The following is a 14,985-nucleotide window of genomic DNA, read 5'->3' as shown; positions in this document are numbered from 1 at the left end:
AAAAGGGATTTGGAAAACCTATGGGTTTATTAATCCCTGCTCCCTTCCCCCCAGTGGCTTCAATTCTGAACCTCATTCTCACATCTGCTCTGCCTCGTTCGCCTCCGTGTCTCTGCTATTTTCTTAGATAGTAGTGCTGTATTGAATTATTTGAGTAAGACTTTCCTCTTATAGCGTGACTGATGGCAAGAGGGAAACACAGAGGGACAATGATCAGACGGACTCATCTCCAGAGGGAGGGAACATCAGAGTGGCTGAAGATGTGCCCTCTCAACGTTTGGCACAGTGCTGAGGCTTCAGGCTATCTGACAGCATCCTCTCCATCGTGGCAATTTTTGGGTGGCATCTGTAGCCACTTCCCTGAGAGATGCAGGAGAATTGTAACAAGGAAAACCACAACGTTTTAGGAAATGCTGCATCATCGTCACTTACTTGTTTCCTTAAAAGTCTAATTGGAGGTCACAGAAGATGACAAATGGAGATAACTGTAAACTGCCTCCTCTTTATCTTTTTGTGACAAGATGCAGGCCGGTTCTTCTGGAGTGTCACCCCTCTTCTAAAAGGAAAAGCACTAAATGCTTATAATAAACTGTAATTTAACCTTCAGGGGTTCTCCAAACACTGCCAGATACTGGAACAACCTTGACTAACGTTACTACTTACAGGAACAATAGGCTATCAGAAAAACGCTGGCTTCAGGTAGGCCTCAAGGCACACTGTTAAGACAGAGTTAGATCCTAGGCAAAACTAGGGTATTAGCTAATCAGGAACCATGCGCTGCGCTGTCACTGCTTGCAACCTATAATAACGTCTGTCTTCCGTTTGTGCATCACCTTTGAGAGGAACTTGCAAAAACATAGTTACCAAGCAAAGGACTGGATCAGTCTCTGAAAAAGCAAATGCAGTGGAAGAAGTTCAATATCTGATCTGATAATTGGCAGTTTAAAGACAGGTAGCCAAATGTAAATCCTAATCACATGACCTCATTTCCCATATGATGGAAAATTTTCTGTTGGATGACTTTTTGACAGCAAACAGTCTATTTGTTAAAGAAACTTAATTTAGGAGTTTGAAAAAAAGATTTAGGCCAAGGCTTTATCTCAAAAAAAATACATTGGCCAAGGCTTTAACTTCCAAAGGAAAATAAAAATTCTTGGATCACTTCTGAAATGAGGATTGACTGTCTCACTAGATGCCAAGTAGCAGGCTCCTGCGATACAGACCAAAGTAGGACGCACCCATTAGCACGGAGGAGGATCCTACTGGCTCTTGGCTATAGCAGAGCCCCAGACCCTACATGTACAGTGGCCATCCTGGAGAAAGATAGTCAAGTGAAAAGTGCTGAGACAACAAAACCCACAAAACCAACAGCTAAAAAAGTATTCTGAAAGGATTCTGCATATAAACTCTGAATGTCTAAAGAAAGTCTGAAATAGCTTTTGTTTCCTTAGTCTGATCATGAGACACAAATTACACTCCTAAAAGACGATTTCTTAAAGGGTGTTGATTTTTTACAATGATTTCCTCTCAAAATAATTTACCGATAAACCCTGATCGCATCGTTTGTCCCTGGGTTTTTTTTGAACTTTGGGGAAAATGCACTCTGATCTGTGCGTGTAACGTACTAGCAGGATCTCATAACACTCAGAACAAGTCATCCCGACTGATGAAATGGTGCTGGTTTCACAATACTAACTTCAAAGAGCAGCAGAGGTTGCTCATTCACAGACCCACACTCTCACAAAAAGCAACCCACGGCATTTTGAAGAATAATTTCCCTTTGTAGTACCCTCTGCTGATTTTCACAACAAATTATTTGATTTCTTCCACAAAACATTTTCTTGGTATTTGAGCAAAAATCCCTTTTCACAGCTTGAAGACCTGCAATGACGATTCACAAGACATAAACCGAGCTCTAGTTCTTTTGCTGTACGCTAGATGTCACTGGTGCATGTTACACGTCCTCTGAGTTGGCAAAAGCATTCAAGTAGGACAGCATTAAACCTCTGGCTGATTTTAACAATCTCTCAGTTAAAATTCTGTTAGCATTTTCTTGACAAACCCTATTTTAACAGGTTCGTAACTCAACTGTGCGCATTTACTCCATGATGAAACATGACACATTGTGCAAAAGATTCAGACAGGGTAAGCATTTTATTTTTAATGGTGGACATTTTCCACTTAATACATGCAGGAGAAATATTCTGGATTCAACTGGCTTTTATGCTCCAATAAATCAAACCCTCTTTCATATAAAAGATAAAAAAGGAGGCCGATCATTTCAGTCTGTAAAATTATCTAAGTGGCCTCAAAGTCTTTTAGGAGTTTGTGGTAGAGGGAGGAAGTAACAAAGCACAGTTACTATTCAGACACATTTTATGGTGTAACCAGACAGATTCCTGATTAATAAAGATGTCAGGTAATCAGCCATAGCAGTCTTAAGGAAAAGTATGTATCTCTCATTGCATATCAGTCTTACAAAGTATAGGACAGGGGAAAATCAGCCTTTCTTGAGAGACACATGGGGTTTCTGCAGCTGGCAGTGACAAACACAGCACGGCTGTTATGTCCATGACTTCTAAATCAAGTCTTAGTTTTCTAGCCAAACATTTTGCTTGAACGCAAATATGTGGGGTTGGGTTCCTCATCTGGGACTTCTGGATGTGAGGCAGCCCATTCAAAATAGCCTGGTAGCGAGTATGACACAGCCTGTGCATGAGCTGTTGTCATGCCCAGCAGCATTAATCCAGCACATCCAGAGCACACCGCATCTCCTTGTATCTCCATTTCATTAATGACCATTGGACATGACGTGACAGCTTGGCGCGACATTTCCCAGGGGTGATTGTGGGAGCCTCAAACATTAGCTTTGGTTTAGTGGCGGTTACTTCTTGTAGAAATGCAGCTCTGTGGCTGGCCAGGAGTATGACTTTGCTCAGCTGCTGATGGGCATTACCTGTCCTAAGTATCCTTTCCTCCCAGCTCCAGTGTAAAGCCAAGCACCTTTGGGACCCCAACACTGCTCTGACTTGTGCCTGGCTGCCAGCACCAACCAGGATGAGTTACCTGTGATGTTTGTCTGTATGCCAGCAGTCCTCCACCTGCGAATGGGAACAGGTCGCTCTGCTCCACCCTGTCCTCAACTCACCCCTACATTCCTTAAAAGACCTTTGCAGATAATTGTTTCCAGACAGCGTCAGGTTTAACATAAACTCTGTTACAGTCAGGGCCTCCACTAGGTTTCATAAGCAGAAACACAGCAGGGTGTTCCCAAAAAGCCCATTTAAGAAAAGCCACAGGTATCTTCCAATACCCAATAATTTTGTATGTTGTGTTGAAATCACAACTGGCAGATTTCATGTGCTAAATCTGTGCTGTTGGTACAGTTCTCTCTCCTTTATACACATCATGAAATTTTTGAACACTTGGAAAATACCTTGGCTAAGTTTATATTCCTTATTGCTAATTAAATTTTAAAAACAGGGGGTCCATCTCTTTTGGATGTTCTAACCTTTCTCCTGTTATATCAAGTTTATTAAGTGAACCTTTCTCTTATTGATCTCTTCTGCCAGGATCCGGAGCAGATTCCTGGCTGGCAGGAGGATGGTTGTGACTCTTGGCAATCCCTTCCCAATGAGGGGACAACCATTGCTACTGTGTCCTGTGACTGGGGAGGGAATTACATTGATCCATCCCTCTAAAGATCAAAACTCCAGGAAAGATGGTCACAGAAGGAATTCCTTTTAGATTTGGGTAGGCACCTGAGCTGAGCCAAATCTCTTGAGATTCACCCCCTTGCTAGTGAAAACTTGTTAACTTCAGATGTCAGGCTACAAAACTCTCACTTCATTTTTCTCCTTCCTTTAGTCAGTTGACACTTACTCACTTCTACTCTAAAGCCAGGAAAGCATTCCTCGGGATTTTGCCCATTTAAATATTTAAAAGCTTTTGAAGAGAAAAAAGAGGAAAAAGAAGAAGAAAAAAAAAAAAGCTGAGCATGCAGGCACATGGAGCATTTTAATGAGGTTGTTTCTAAGCCGATACGCCATACATTTGCAGACCAGGCACCCTTCACATTTGAAAAAACTGCTTTTTTAACCTATCTTAACATTGTTCTAGTCTGTGTATTTCACCGGACACACAAACATTTCTAAAAAGACATTCCTGTATTTTCAAAAGGCACCAAAATGAAGAGGGACACATTTTCTGACCACTTTGGCCGTACTCTAAACTGGCTATGACTGGAAGAAAACACAGACCTTAATGAATTTACAAACTGTAGAAGTGGAAAAGTAATGGTAAAGAGGGATCAGTATATAGTCTGGGTGTAAGGCAGTAGGATACATTTCACTGAGGCTACTTTTGGGGGTGGGTTGGGGTACAACAGTCACTTACAGGAGCACTGCAAGAAGATTTACCAGCACTTTTCCTCAGAAAGAAAGGAAATTGATTATCTATCAGGGATTTCTGCTGGCTTCCTGCCAGGTTTCCGTGATTTACTCTTCCACTCTTGAATGAAAATGGGAGAAAAAAAATCACAGAGACCCCATTCTGGGAACAATCAGCAGCTCTGTCGGCAGATAAGTGAACCCGAACTCCCAGCACATCACCAAGACCTAAAAAGACTGTATGACCTTGGAGATACCTACAAACAAAAATGGCCCCCTAGGAGGAAGGAGGCTTTATTGCCACCTCCCTGAAAGCTACCACTGCTAAACTGCATCTGATTTTTATATTCTTAGTTCAGAAAGTGATGCTGGAAGACTGAAGTGCTCAGAGAAACCTGTAAGTGATTGAAAGAGTTAAAACATAGCCCAGAGTACAGAGGTCGAGGAACTTCTCAAGAAAAAAAATTTAAGAGGATGATGTAATCGTAAGCCTAGACCTTGGTGGGACCCAGAAATTAAAAGCACCAACCGGATGCTTCCATCTAGAACTCAAAGTTATAATAAAACTCTATGACTGAATCTAGACAAACTACAAAAAAAAAAAAGAAAAAAGGCCTAATTTTCTAATTTTTGACAGTAAAAATAATTACCCTGCAATAACAAAACAGAGGTTGTAGCTGACTGGATTTCCTTGAGCAGTTGCTTTGCTGAAAGACATGCTCAAAGCAGAATTAATCTTGGGAGTTCCTATGGTCTTTATTATACTAGATCATACTGATCACAGTGATCTTTTCCAGCCTATAAACTCCAAATATATGCAGAGCTTTAGTATGCTATAATTCATCGGTAGTAAATTAAGACCCTGGGAGAACAAGCCCCTTTTCAATGACAGTCCACCGAGATGGCTCACAGCCATTTGCTTTTTAGGTTGCTGACTGACATGCTGCTTTACACCATCATGGACACTCTGATCTAGTTTTTACCAAGATAAAATGCAAACACAAAGGCGAAACACATGCAAAAAACCCCAAAAGATAGTGGCTGCTCTAGATGAGCAGCCTGATTTGCATTTTCGTTGTTTTGAATCATATGCAGAACGCTGAAACACAAAAATACAGTTTCTAACATAATGATTCTACAGCCACATTGATACATCGGCAGCTGAACGGGTTGAGATACTAATTTTGTCTTAGAACCTACTTGCCGCTAGTGATGACTCAGAAAACCCACATAAATAGACTATCTTAATTTCATTACCTTAACCCTGTAATCTCTGGCTTCTCTTCTTATTCACGCAGAGAGTGGAGTTGCCTCTGGCCCCCAAAGCAGCCGAACGCCAGAGCAATGTCCCACTGGACCTCTGCGAAGGTGCAAAGGCCCCAGCAGAGTGGCACCCTATCAAACCGCTCTGCTGCAGTGACCAGAGCTGGCCCATTCACTGGCAACACACTGTGACTATAACCAGTCAATAAAAAGCGCCTCTTATGTTTTATGTGACAGTGGAATTTAACTGCTAATTTGGAAGTCGATTGAAGAGGCAAAATGATGTCAAATTGCGAATATAAGTGGCCTGTCTGCTGCTGTTCCCTGTCTCCTGTAGCAGCTGGTGGGATGGGCCCGCGCAGATCTGTCCGCCCAGCCCAGTGAGAGCAGTACTGATATCCTGGATGTCGATGCACACCTGTGCCATGCCCTGATGTCTATGCTTCAGACGAGGGGTGAACCACCGCTCTTCCTTCCCCTTCCCTTTCTTCTTCAGCTTCCACAAGAAAGAAAAGAGAAAGGGATATGCTCCAAATGGAAACTGCAGGAAGCCTGAAGGTCAATGACTGGAGCACCAAAGCCCTTGCCTGGAGATCTCAGAGAAGTTTTGATACATAGAAAGTAAATTCCTTCAGAGGAATTTAAACTGGAAGCTCCTCCACAGGGAGGACCAAAGGTATTGCAAGCTCTCACGGTGACTGGGGCCATTCAGCTGAAGGGAATGGACTGAACCTAGTGAAGTTGTTAGCTCCCGAGTTGCTAACTGAGAGGGGAGGTCTAGGGGCATGCACAAACTGCTTCAACAGATTTTTCTGTTCCTGTTGTGCTGAACCACTTGCTAACAGAGACAGACCAACAGGCTTCAAAACAGTCCATAGAAATATATGAAGAGCAACAAATAATACACTTACTTAAAAAGTTCATTCCTCATTATAGCTCTGTTTGTTTGTGGGTCGATTGCGTAGACCATGAGGTCAGACTTGGTGTAGTCCTCTTCAGAGTACCCATCCCCAAACCTCCGTGCACCGATGGATTCCACCACGACTGTCGCACCGGGAATCTGATCTTGGACATAGCGCTCCAAAATCCTAAAGATGAGAGGGAGCCAGAAAGCTGCAGTGATTTATTTGTGCTGATCAAGACTGAAAACAGCCCAAACAAGATACTAATAGACAAAAACCACAGGCTTAGAAGGATGGTAACCTTCAGAGCACTATTAAAAAACCTCTGCTCCAATATAACCTCTTAAATGCTGAACTCTTGGAAAAAGCTTAGCAGTGTTAGGAGAGGTCACCAGAAATAGTGTCCTTAAGTCTTGCTCTTTGTATTTATGACATCAGTTGAGGTTTAAAAGGCTCATGGGAAACACCATCTATATTTCAGGAAAAAACCCCTGTCATCCTTTTATTAAGCTATATGATTTCAGAACTCTTCAATTGCAGCCTTACACAGGGCGCATACCATAAATTTTCACCCACAGAAACAACTACTTCAACCACTTTCAGTAGGATATTTTATCTGGCCCTCCGATAAAGCACAACGTATCAGGTGCCAGAACACCTGCTACTCCAAAAGGCATGAGCAACTTTTACGGGCGTAAGAAAGTGGGAATATTGAGCCGACACGTTTACCACAGCAAAAAATAAAATAAACTGCAGAACTTCTGCAGTTGACAGAATTCATCGGCAGCTACGCCTGAGCTCACAGGGGCATAACAACTAGAAACCAAAACAAATCTGTTCATTTTCCAAAGAGAGGGATTCATTACAGGCCACCAGAGCACTGAATGGCGCGCTCTGCGGATGTGTCCATGAATCGCAATAGGTCAATACAGGAGATAAATGCAATGCTGGGGAATTAAAATTTATTAGAGATGGTGACATTTACCTGCCATTTTATTAATTCTTGTCATATGACCTATTTTCTTTATTACTGAATATTCTTTCCTCTTTTTGACAACTGACTGTCCGCAGACATCTTCGTTTGTGCTTTTGGAAGCCTTTGTTCTAAATTCAAAATCTCATATTTTTCTACAGTTTTCCATGCAGAACTGTTTATGGGAGAAATCCTAACATGTGATGTTATTCCTAAAATATTAAAAAAGGCAAAGGGAGAGCAGCTGTTTGCAGAACGTCCCTCCAAACAAACAAATAGCACTCGTGCCTACGCCAGGTTGAACTGCCTTCAGCGTGCCTGCAGAGGCACCAAAACAATGGGGAAAGGACCTCGCTGAGCTCCTGGGAAGTTTCTGCAGAGACAGCAAGCACGCTTGTACCTCAGATATGGAGTTTATGAGAAGTTATAAGCATAAGGCACTCCTGCTCTAACAAACTGCTTTAGAAAGGACAATAACTTAACACAGTTTTAGAAAAATATATTCTTTTCCTTCTTCTTTGTCTGGTCCACTGCCCTAATGGGGCCCGGGCAATTTGCTGAGTTCCTGTAGCAGGCTGCTTCTCTGTATCTGCTGCGCTGTGCACCCAATGAAAAAAGGAGGTTTAGAAGTATTACAGGTCAGCTGGACAACCACCAAATTCTGTATGACACAGGGAGAAATGGTATTCCCATCGAGGCTGTAGCTGGGGCTGGCAGCCAAGACGGTGGGGAGCCCAACTCCGGCAAGAATGCATGGAGCCAGAAGGAAAATGGAAAGCTGCTTAGACAGTGCCATGAGAAGAGCTTTAACGATGGCTGTTGGGCAAGGACAGAATACATCTCCGGGAAAATGGGAAGAGCGTCTTTGCACGCAGACTTGCTAACGGCGTGATGAGGCTTCCAAATGGGGAATGAGGAGGGTTCAGTTAAAGACCACAAAGAGTTTTATAAACAAAGACATAGAAACTATTAGCATCAATGTCGGATACAAGGACAAAAAAGTATGGGGAAATAAACAAGAGAAGCTGGAAGGCTAAACACACTATCAGAACGAGTTATGGGAAAACACAAGATTTTTCTGGGCTAATTTATGTTATTAGAATATCAAATCAAAAGGCAATAGCTAAGTTAGGAGGCAAAAGCAGGGGAATGAGAAGGAATATGCTGCTTGATGTATCACGGATGCACTAGAGTGTGGAGGAAGACAAATCTCAAAAAAGGGCATCCATGACTTTAAGTCACTTCTTGTTTTGAACAAAATTTTTTGCAGTTGCTGAGGTTACATTTTGCTGTTGTTTTTTTTTTCCTGACACAAGATTTCCAAAGTACAGTAATGCTGTCAAAGCAGTATCACCGTATCATAATTTTTCAAGACCACTGATTCACATTTATCCATCCAGTTTCTCTGCTCTTTGTTTTAAAGTTTAGCAGGCCCTTAAAATAGAAGCTTTTCTATAAGATTTTGAAAAACCCAAGTCTGCCAGACCCAGGTCCTAGCCTAGCAGTAAATGTATACTCTTAGTGCAGAGCCATTTTTGTTGGGAAAATGAAAACAGTAGATTGTCTGACACATTGCTTGTTGACTGGCATCCTCTAAACAAGACTCCTGTTGTTTGCAGATATGGTAAGCTGTACTCATCTCTGCTTCTGGCATGTATTTACCTGGCAGCGAGGGTGATAACCTGTCACAGGCACCTCAGTAACAGTAATTCTCCCAGGTAAAACTTGACAAAACAAATCTGGGATATGCAGATTGCTATTAAAAAAAACCCCCTGAACATTACATAAATGTAAGGGACTAAAAGAAACTACAACCATCTTTAGAATGGCCTTTTGCACAAGGATTCAGATAGACCAAGTGTGTAAAAGATTTACCTCCCTAATCAGCATACCGTCATCGCCTGTTGCTGCAGAGGGGGGGATGCTTTTGTCTCCTTGCGGAGAACTATTGTTTCACTCAAGACAGAAACATCCTGTAAGGCTGGAAGGTTATAACGTAGGCTCAGTTTTAGCAGAACTGGTAACAACATTCCCTTTCCTCACAAATTCCTGGCATGGCTTCTGCTGGGATTCATTGTCTTTGAGAATATCTTTGTCTAAAACATGATTAAAAGGGAAGAACAAATAGCATACTACTTTCTATGAGGAACAGGTACATTGCAGCCATCGGCTTTAACTGACGTTGCGAGAAACACCACAAAGTATAGTGGAATGACAATAATATTTCATCTGAAACACACAAATTGCATGTTTAGGTTGAAATATATAATAAAAATGCACTGAAGACTGAAAAGTAGCAATTGAAGAATGCACTTAAAAATAGGGCAGTTCCCCATAGAGTTATTTTAAAAGTCATTCAGCTGAACTTGTGATGCTGAAAACACAGCAGTGTTTTAAAACTCTACTGAAAGTGGCCACCTGCTTGCAGTACTACTTACAAGACCAGGTTTTAAAACACACACTTTAAGTAACAACAGCGTCTGCAGTTCTACTTTATTTATCAGCAGAAGTTAGCTTAAAATTAGCCTGTCACTTGTTAATGCAACAAGGGTAATTACCGTCCTCCCAACAGTGGTGTAGCGAGAGGCACAACCAGCAACTTAACAGGCGATGAGACTTTCCTACTGCTCTAACTCCATTTAGCTCTGCAGAAATAATGTAATGAACAGAAATGCCTCCCAGTGTGTCTTCATTACCACTGCTTGCGAATTCCCACCAGTGACACCAATGAAATTAAATGAAGGACAAAAGGATTCTCACTGTCATTGAGGACATAATGGAGACTTAGATACCCTGAAAGTGCAGAAATTATTTTTTTTGTCCTTGGATGCAAAAAAAAAAGATGGAAAGGCAAAAAAATACAGTTATGTTGGTTTGTGGAGCCCTCCCTTGGCTGGTGGCATCCCGCTTCCCAGAACATTTCTGAAACCAGCAGGCCAACACCCAAAATCTGAGATAAGGCACCCTGTTCCCGGGCCACACGCAGCACTTTGTCCACGAGCCGACATGCGCCCCTGAGGCGTCACGCCACGTGGCAGGGCTGAGGCTGCCGCACCCTGTTACAGGCAGATGAGACCCTACTGAGCAGAGGACTAAATTAAGGGGTGCACCCTGGCATCGCAGCATCGTGGTGCTTTCTCCCCAACAGCTGCACAAATCCGGCATGCCAGACACCTGCCCCAGCCTGGCAGAGATGCTGCTACTGGGAAAGATGCAAAGAACCGCTTGGAATCTTTGAAAACTAATGTGAAAGTCCGTAAGAGTCAGTTAATTCACCTCAAAATATGAGATACGGCATCAGCCGCATGAGAGCCCAGCAGCCACGGCAACTCAACTAGACTAACAGTCATCGTGTAAGTCTTGGTAAGTCAGCAGCAAGGTTTAATGACCCCCTGTTGTCCCTGGTGGAGAACATGCATGACATGGCGTGAAAGAGCACCGCCACGTTCCAGTATTTCTATACCCTTGAGACAACTTGCTAAGTTGTACGTTTATCCTCTGAATCGGCACACAAAAAAACCAAATCAATTTGCAGAAAATTTTAGATCCTCACCAGTACCTGAATTTAATAACTAAACAATTTTCTTAGCAGAATATTCTATGGAAAAAAAGATGTTTCTGTTCTTTAGTAATTTGATAGCCTGCTGTGTTTCTGGAGCACATAAAATATTTTAAGAAGTGGAAAAAAAAAAACCCAAACAAGAATCCATTCTCTCTTTCAGGACTCTGAAATAAGCAGTACCATAGACTTGGAGTTGAATTGAAGACTAGATAATCTGCAAACTTTTGGCTTCTCCACTGAAAATTCTAGCTCCCCAAAACAACTGAGTACTAATAATGAATTTATATTCTAGGTATTTGAAAATGTAAGCAAATTTGGCAACAATGCGCAGATGAGAGCACTCAGCTCTGCTGGTAGGCATCAATACAGACTTTTCTAGTGTTTCGTTTAACCTGAGTACACGCTCTCAATTTTGCTCAACATCAGCCAAATTCCGGCTGTGTTGAGTTTTTTTGCAAGGTTAATAATTGACAACAGAACTGCTGGATTTTCAATCGTACTTTCACAAATAGATAAGGACCAAGTCCAGCCCCTCCTGTGCAGTTAGCTGCAGCTTTGGAGAGCTGCTGCACTTGGGCCCCAGCTGCCAGATGCCTTATTACAACATCCATAGAGCGCAGGGAAGGTTATACTAATTCTGAGGCCTCTGGAGAAGGGCTGAGCTGCTTTGGAGCTGCCAACACAACTCCAGAAACCCTTACTAGTCAGCTCAGTCAGCCTGCTTTGTGCTGCAATGTAGAATAAAAAAGCCAGAACTGGGGTTTGTTTCAAGCCTAAGATGACTACTTCTTTAATAAAACAGCCTTTTGACAAAGATTATTTCTACTTTTATACCACACACAAGGCATCTATCTAGCAGGAAGGAGCACCACTGAGCCAATTTACTCTGCATATAATATCATCTGAATTATTTAGAAAACAACCCAGAGACAATGTCTTTATACATACTTATCCTAATCCTATAACAGCGTACTGGATTGCACACCACAAAGGAAATGTGCCTTCTTACATATTGCTAGAGTTTCTTTTCTTCTTTTTGTGCTCATCATGTGTAATCCTGTCCTCCAAAAAACCTACGTGCACTCCAACATTTCATTTCAGTATCATTTTTCCCAGTCACAGAAGGAACATTATGCTACGCTCGCCCAAAGAGTAATACACAAAGACATCTTGACTTTGACCCAGAAGACATATCTTCAGATCTCAGCACAAAAGGGTTTTACTGCAATAGTAAGCAATTTCAGAATAAAGCAGAAGTTTACAGCTTTATCTGAGAAGCCACGCACTGTATTATAGCACTTCAGAGAAAATATATTAACAGAACAACATTCGGTATTATAGAGAGGAGGGGGGAGAAGATCGCTGAACCAGTGCTTCCCAGCTGGCAGTGGAAGTAGCAAGTGGAAAAGCTGGAGCTGAATAAGCTTTGGTCTCTATTACCTGACTTAATAAAGGCAGCCTAATGTTATTAATCATCCTGATTACAGTGGAGGGAGGCTAAGATCAGCTAAGACATGGAATGGGCTCAGTTAACCACTGTACAAAGCGAGAACTATAGGACAAGCATTCTCCAAGAAAAGCCAGATGTAGGGTGGATATGAAATACGATGCAGCCAGTTGGTGGCAAATGTTCCCCTAATCTCATTATTTATTTATTTGCTAATTTTGCAATTTAATTTAGAATGAAACAGCACAGTGCAAAGAAGTGAAGGGGAAAAGGCAAAGGGGAGGTGGACTGGAGTGCAAGGAGCAAAATGAACCTATATAACAGCGTCAGAAAGTGCTGAGGCAAAGAACAGGGCAGCTCTAGCAGTGCCTATGACTAAAGAACATTTAATAACGGGGAGGAAAGCAAGTGCTAGCTGTGAAGAGTGTTTAATGGCAAGTTCACTGCCACCACCCCAATGTGCAAGAAGACCAGCCACCTGTCATTAGGCTTAATTCAGTAATTACGTGGCAAAAATCATGAAGCAAGCAACTGAATGGCACTTGTCCTGTGGGAAAACTAACGAGTCTGAGTGATTTATATACTGCAACTACATCCAGCAGGAGAGACAAGCTTATTTTCTACCAATTCATGGACTGAGGAGAAGAAAAAACACTGGTGCACTAAGGTTGAATATTTTAAGAGAGTCAAGAGCACTTTCAGAGGCACTACACTTCCAAACAAGCACCTCTAAGGCAGCCCATGTGAGGGGTAGTGGTGTCTGGCTTTGCTGAACGTACCAAGAATGCTGGAATCCTAGCGATGCCTCATAACACCTGGTTTCATTATACACAGCCACATCGTGATAAATATGCTGCATTTAAGAGGCATTCACTCACCCTCCCAATTACCGAATATACCGACATTCTAACAAAAAAGAAAGCAGGAAGACAAAGAACTGAAATACAGCGATACACACAAGTGCCACGTAAAGCACTCACGTCCGCTTTCCCTTTTAAATGCCACCGACTGCCTTCTGCAGCTGAGGATTAGAAAACAGAATTTGCTATACCGTCAACAGCAAAACACAACTGAAGGGAAATCATCCACACTCTCAAACATTTCCCTAAAGAGAGGGCTGTGCATTGCAGCTCCTGTATAGAAAAATATATTATCTCATATGCCATGATTATACATAAAATTATATATGATGTGCAACGTACATGTGATGTATATTATGATATACAACTGATAGCAATATATATTGCTATACTATATATTATGACATTTCTTTGAAGTGGACCACAGTTTCTATGCAGCAAAGCAGAGCAGACACTCCTTTGAGAAACGATGGCAACTTCATGTATACAAACTCTTAAGTTAGCAGCTGAATGTTCATAATCTGACACACTCGCTCAGGTGTGTCTCCAAGGATCAACATTTGCTTTTACATTTGGATTGTCTGGTAAAAAACTGCCTGGTCACTTCTATATTGCATCAGAGGGTTCAACATGGATCATCTTTAACTATGGAACTGCTCCATTCTTTTCTAACCATTCAGGTACTAAAGGATTGCAGACTGCAACAGGCCAAAATACACATAAAGGAGAAGTTCCCTGGAATTATCACATTTCCAGTAATTTTGTCTTGAAGAGTAGGGAACAACCTCTGTTAAGATACACACAATACACACGAACGTCCAGAAGACAGATAAAGTTGCTACTCAAGAACACCTGCACCTGAATTCCAGTTCCAGAGCCAGGTCTGGCCAGGAGGCTGCATGCCCCCAAATTCCTCAGCCCAGGAGAATGAAAATGCTAGAGCGGTGCAGAGAGATGGCAGGCTCAAAAGCCCACAATACACAACTAGTACGAGCATTTTGGGACCTATGCCTCCGCACTAGTACAGGCACCACGACTTGTCTGTTAGGAAGCCAAAGTATAAAAAAAAAAAAAAAAAGGGAATCACCATCAAGACCACACGGAAAATAGGGGAGACTACAGAAACTTCTTGACGTGGGAAGTCAAGATTTCAGTGTTTAAATATTAATACTTACTAATAATGTATTACAAATAATCAAACAATTCTCTCTTGCTGTATCTATACACATTTATTAGCAGTATGAGGTGATTACATCGGATCCTCTTTTCCAATGAAAGATTCCCACACCACCACTAGATCTTCTTCATGTGGACAGAAAAGAAACTCCGTTCTTTCCAGGCTCGCTTGTCACTATGGGGAGGAAAGAACATGGGAAACCTCACATGGTTTTTGAAAGTGAGGAGACAATCCTCATACCGTTCTTTAACAGCTCCAGAGCAGTTCAAGTGCAGCTAAACGTGTTTTCTTTACCCATCCGATCGGCTCAGAAAGCACACGCAAGGCAAAAAATGTTAACATTAATGTTGAAAATGATGCCCAAACGGTACTGTCTGGCTCTGGTTCAGGAAAGAAGAGTTCCCTAAGCATTA

The 14,985-nt window shown here is 42.0% G+C and overlaps 1 protein-coding gene across 5 annotated transcripts in view; it reads right to left on the bottom strand.

Annotated features, from left to right (window-relative positions):
• The window catches only part of PCDH15 (protocadherin related 15), a 695,790-nt gene that overhangs the window by 26,119 nt on the left and 654,686 nt on the right, over positions 1 to 14,985 (bottom strand). For all 5 annotated transcript variants that reach the window (XM_075109425.1, XM_075109424.1, XM_075109422.1 and 2 more), the window contains one exon: positions 6,563 to 6,739. In XM_075109425.1, coding sequence (XP_074965526.1) covers positions 6,563 to 6,739 — 177 coding nt within the window. The remainder of the gene's footprint in view (positions 1 to 6,562; positions 6,740 to 14,985) is intronic.

Source organism: Phalacrocorax aristotelis, chromosome 14 (assembly GCF_949628215.1).
Source record: "Phalacrocorax aristotelis chromosome 14, bGulAri2.1, whole genome shotgun sequence".
NCBI classification, from domain to species: Eukaryota; Metazoa; Chordata; class Aves; order Suliformes; family Phalacrocoracidae; genus Phalacrocorax; species Phalacrocorax aristotelis.
This window is presented reverse-complemented; position numbering and strand designations above follow the sequence as displayed.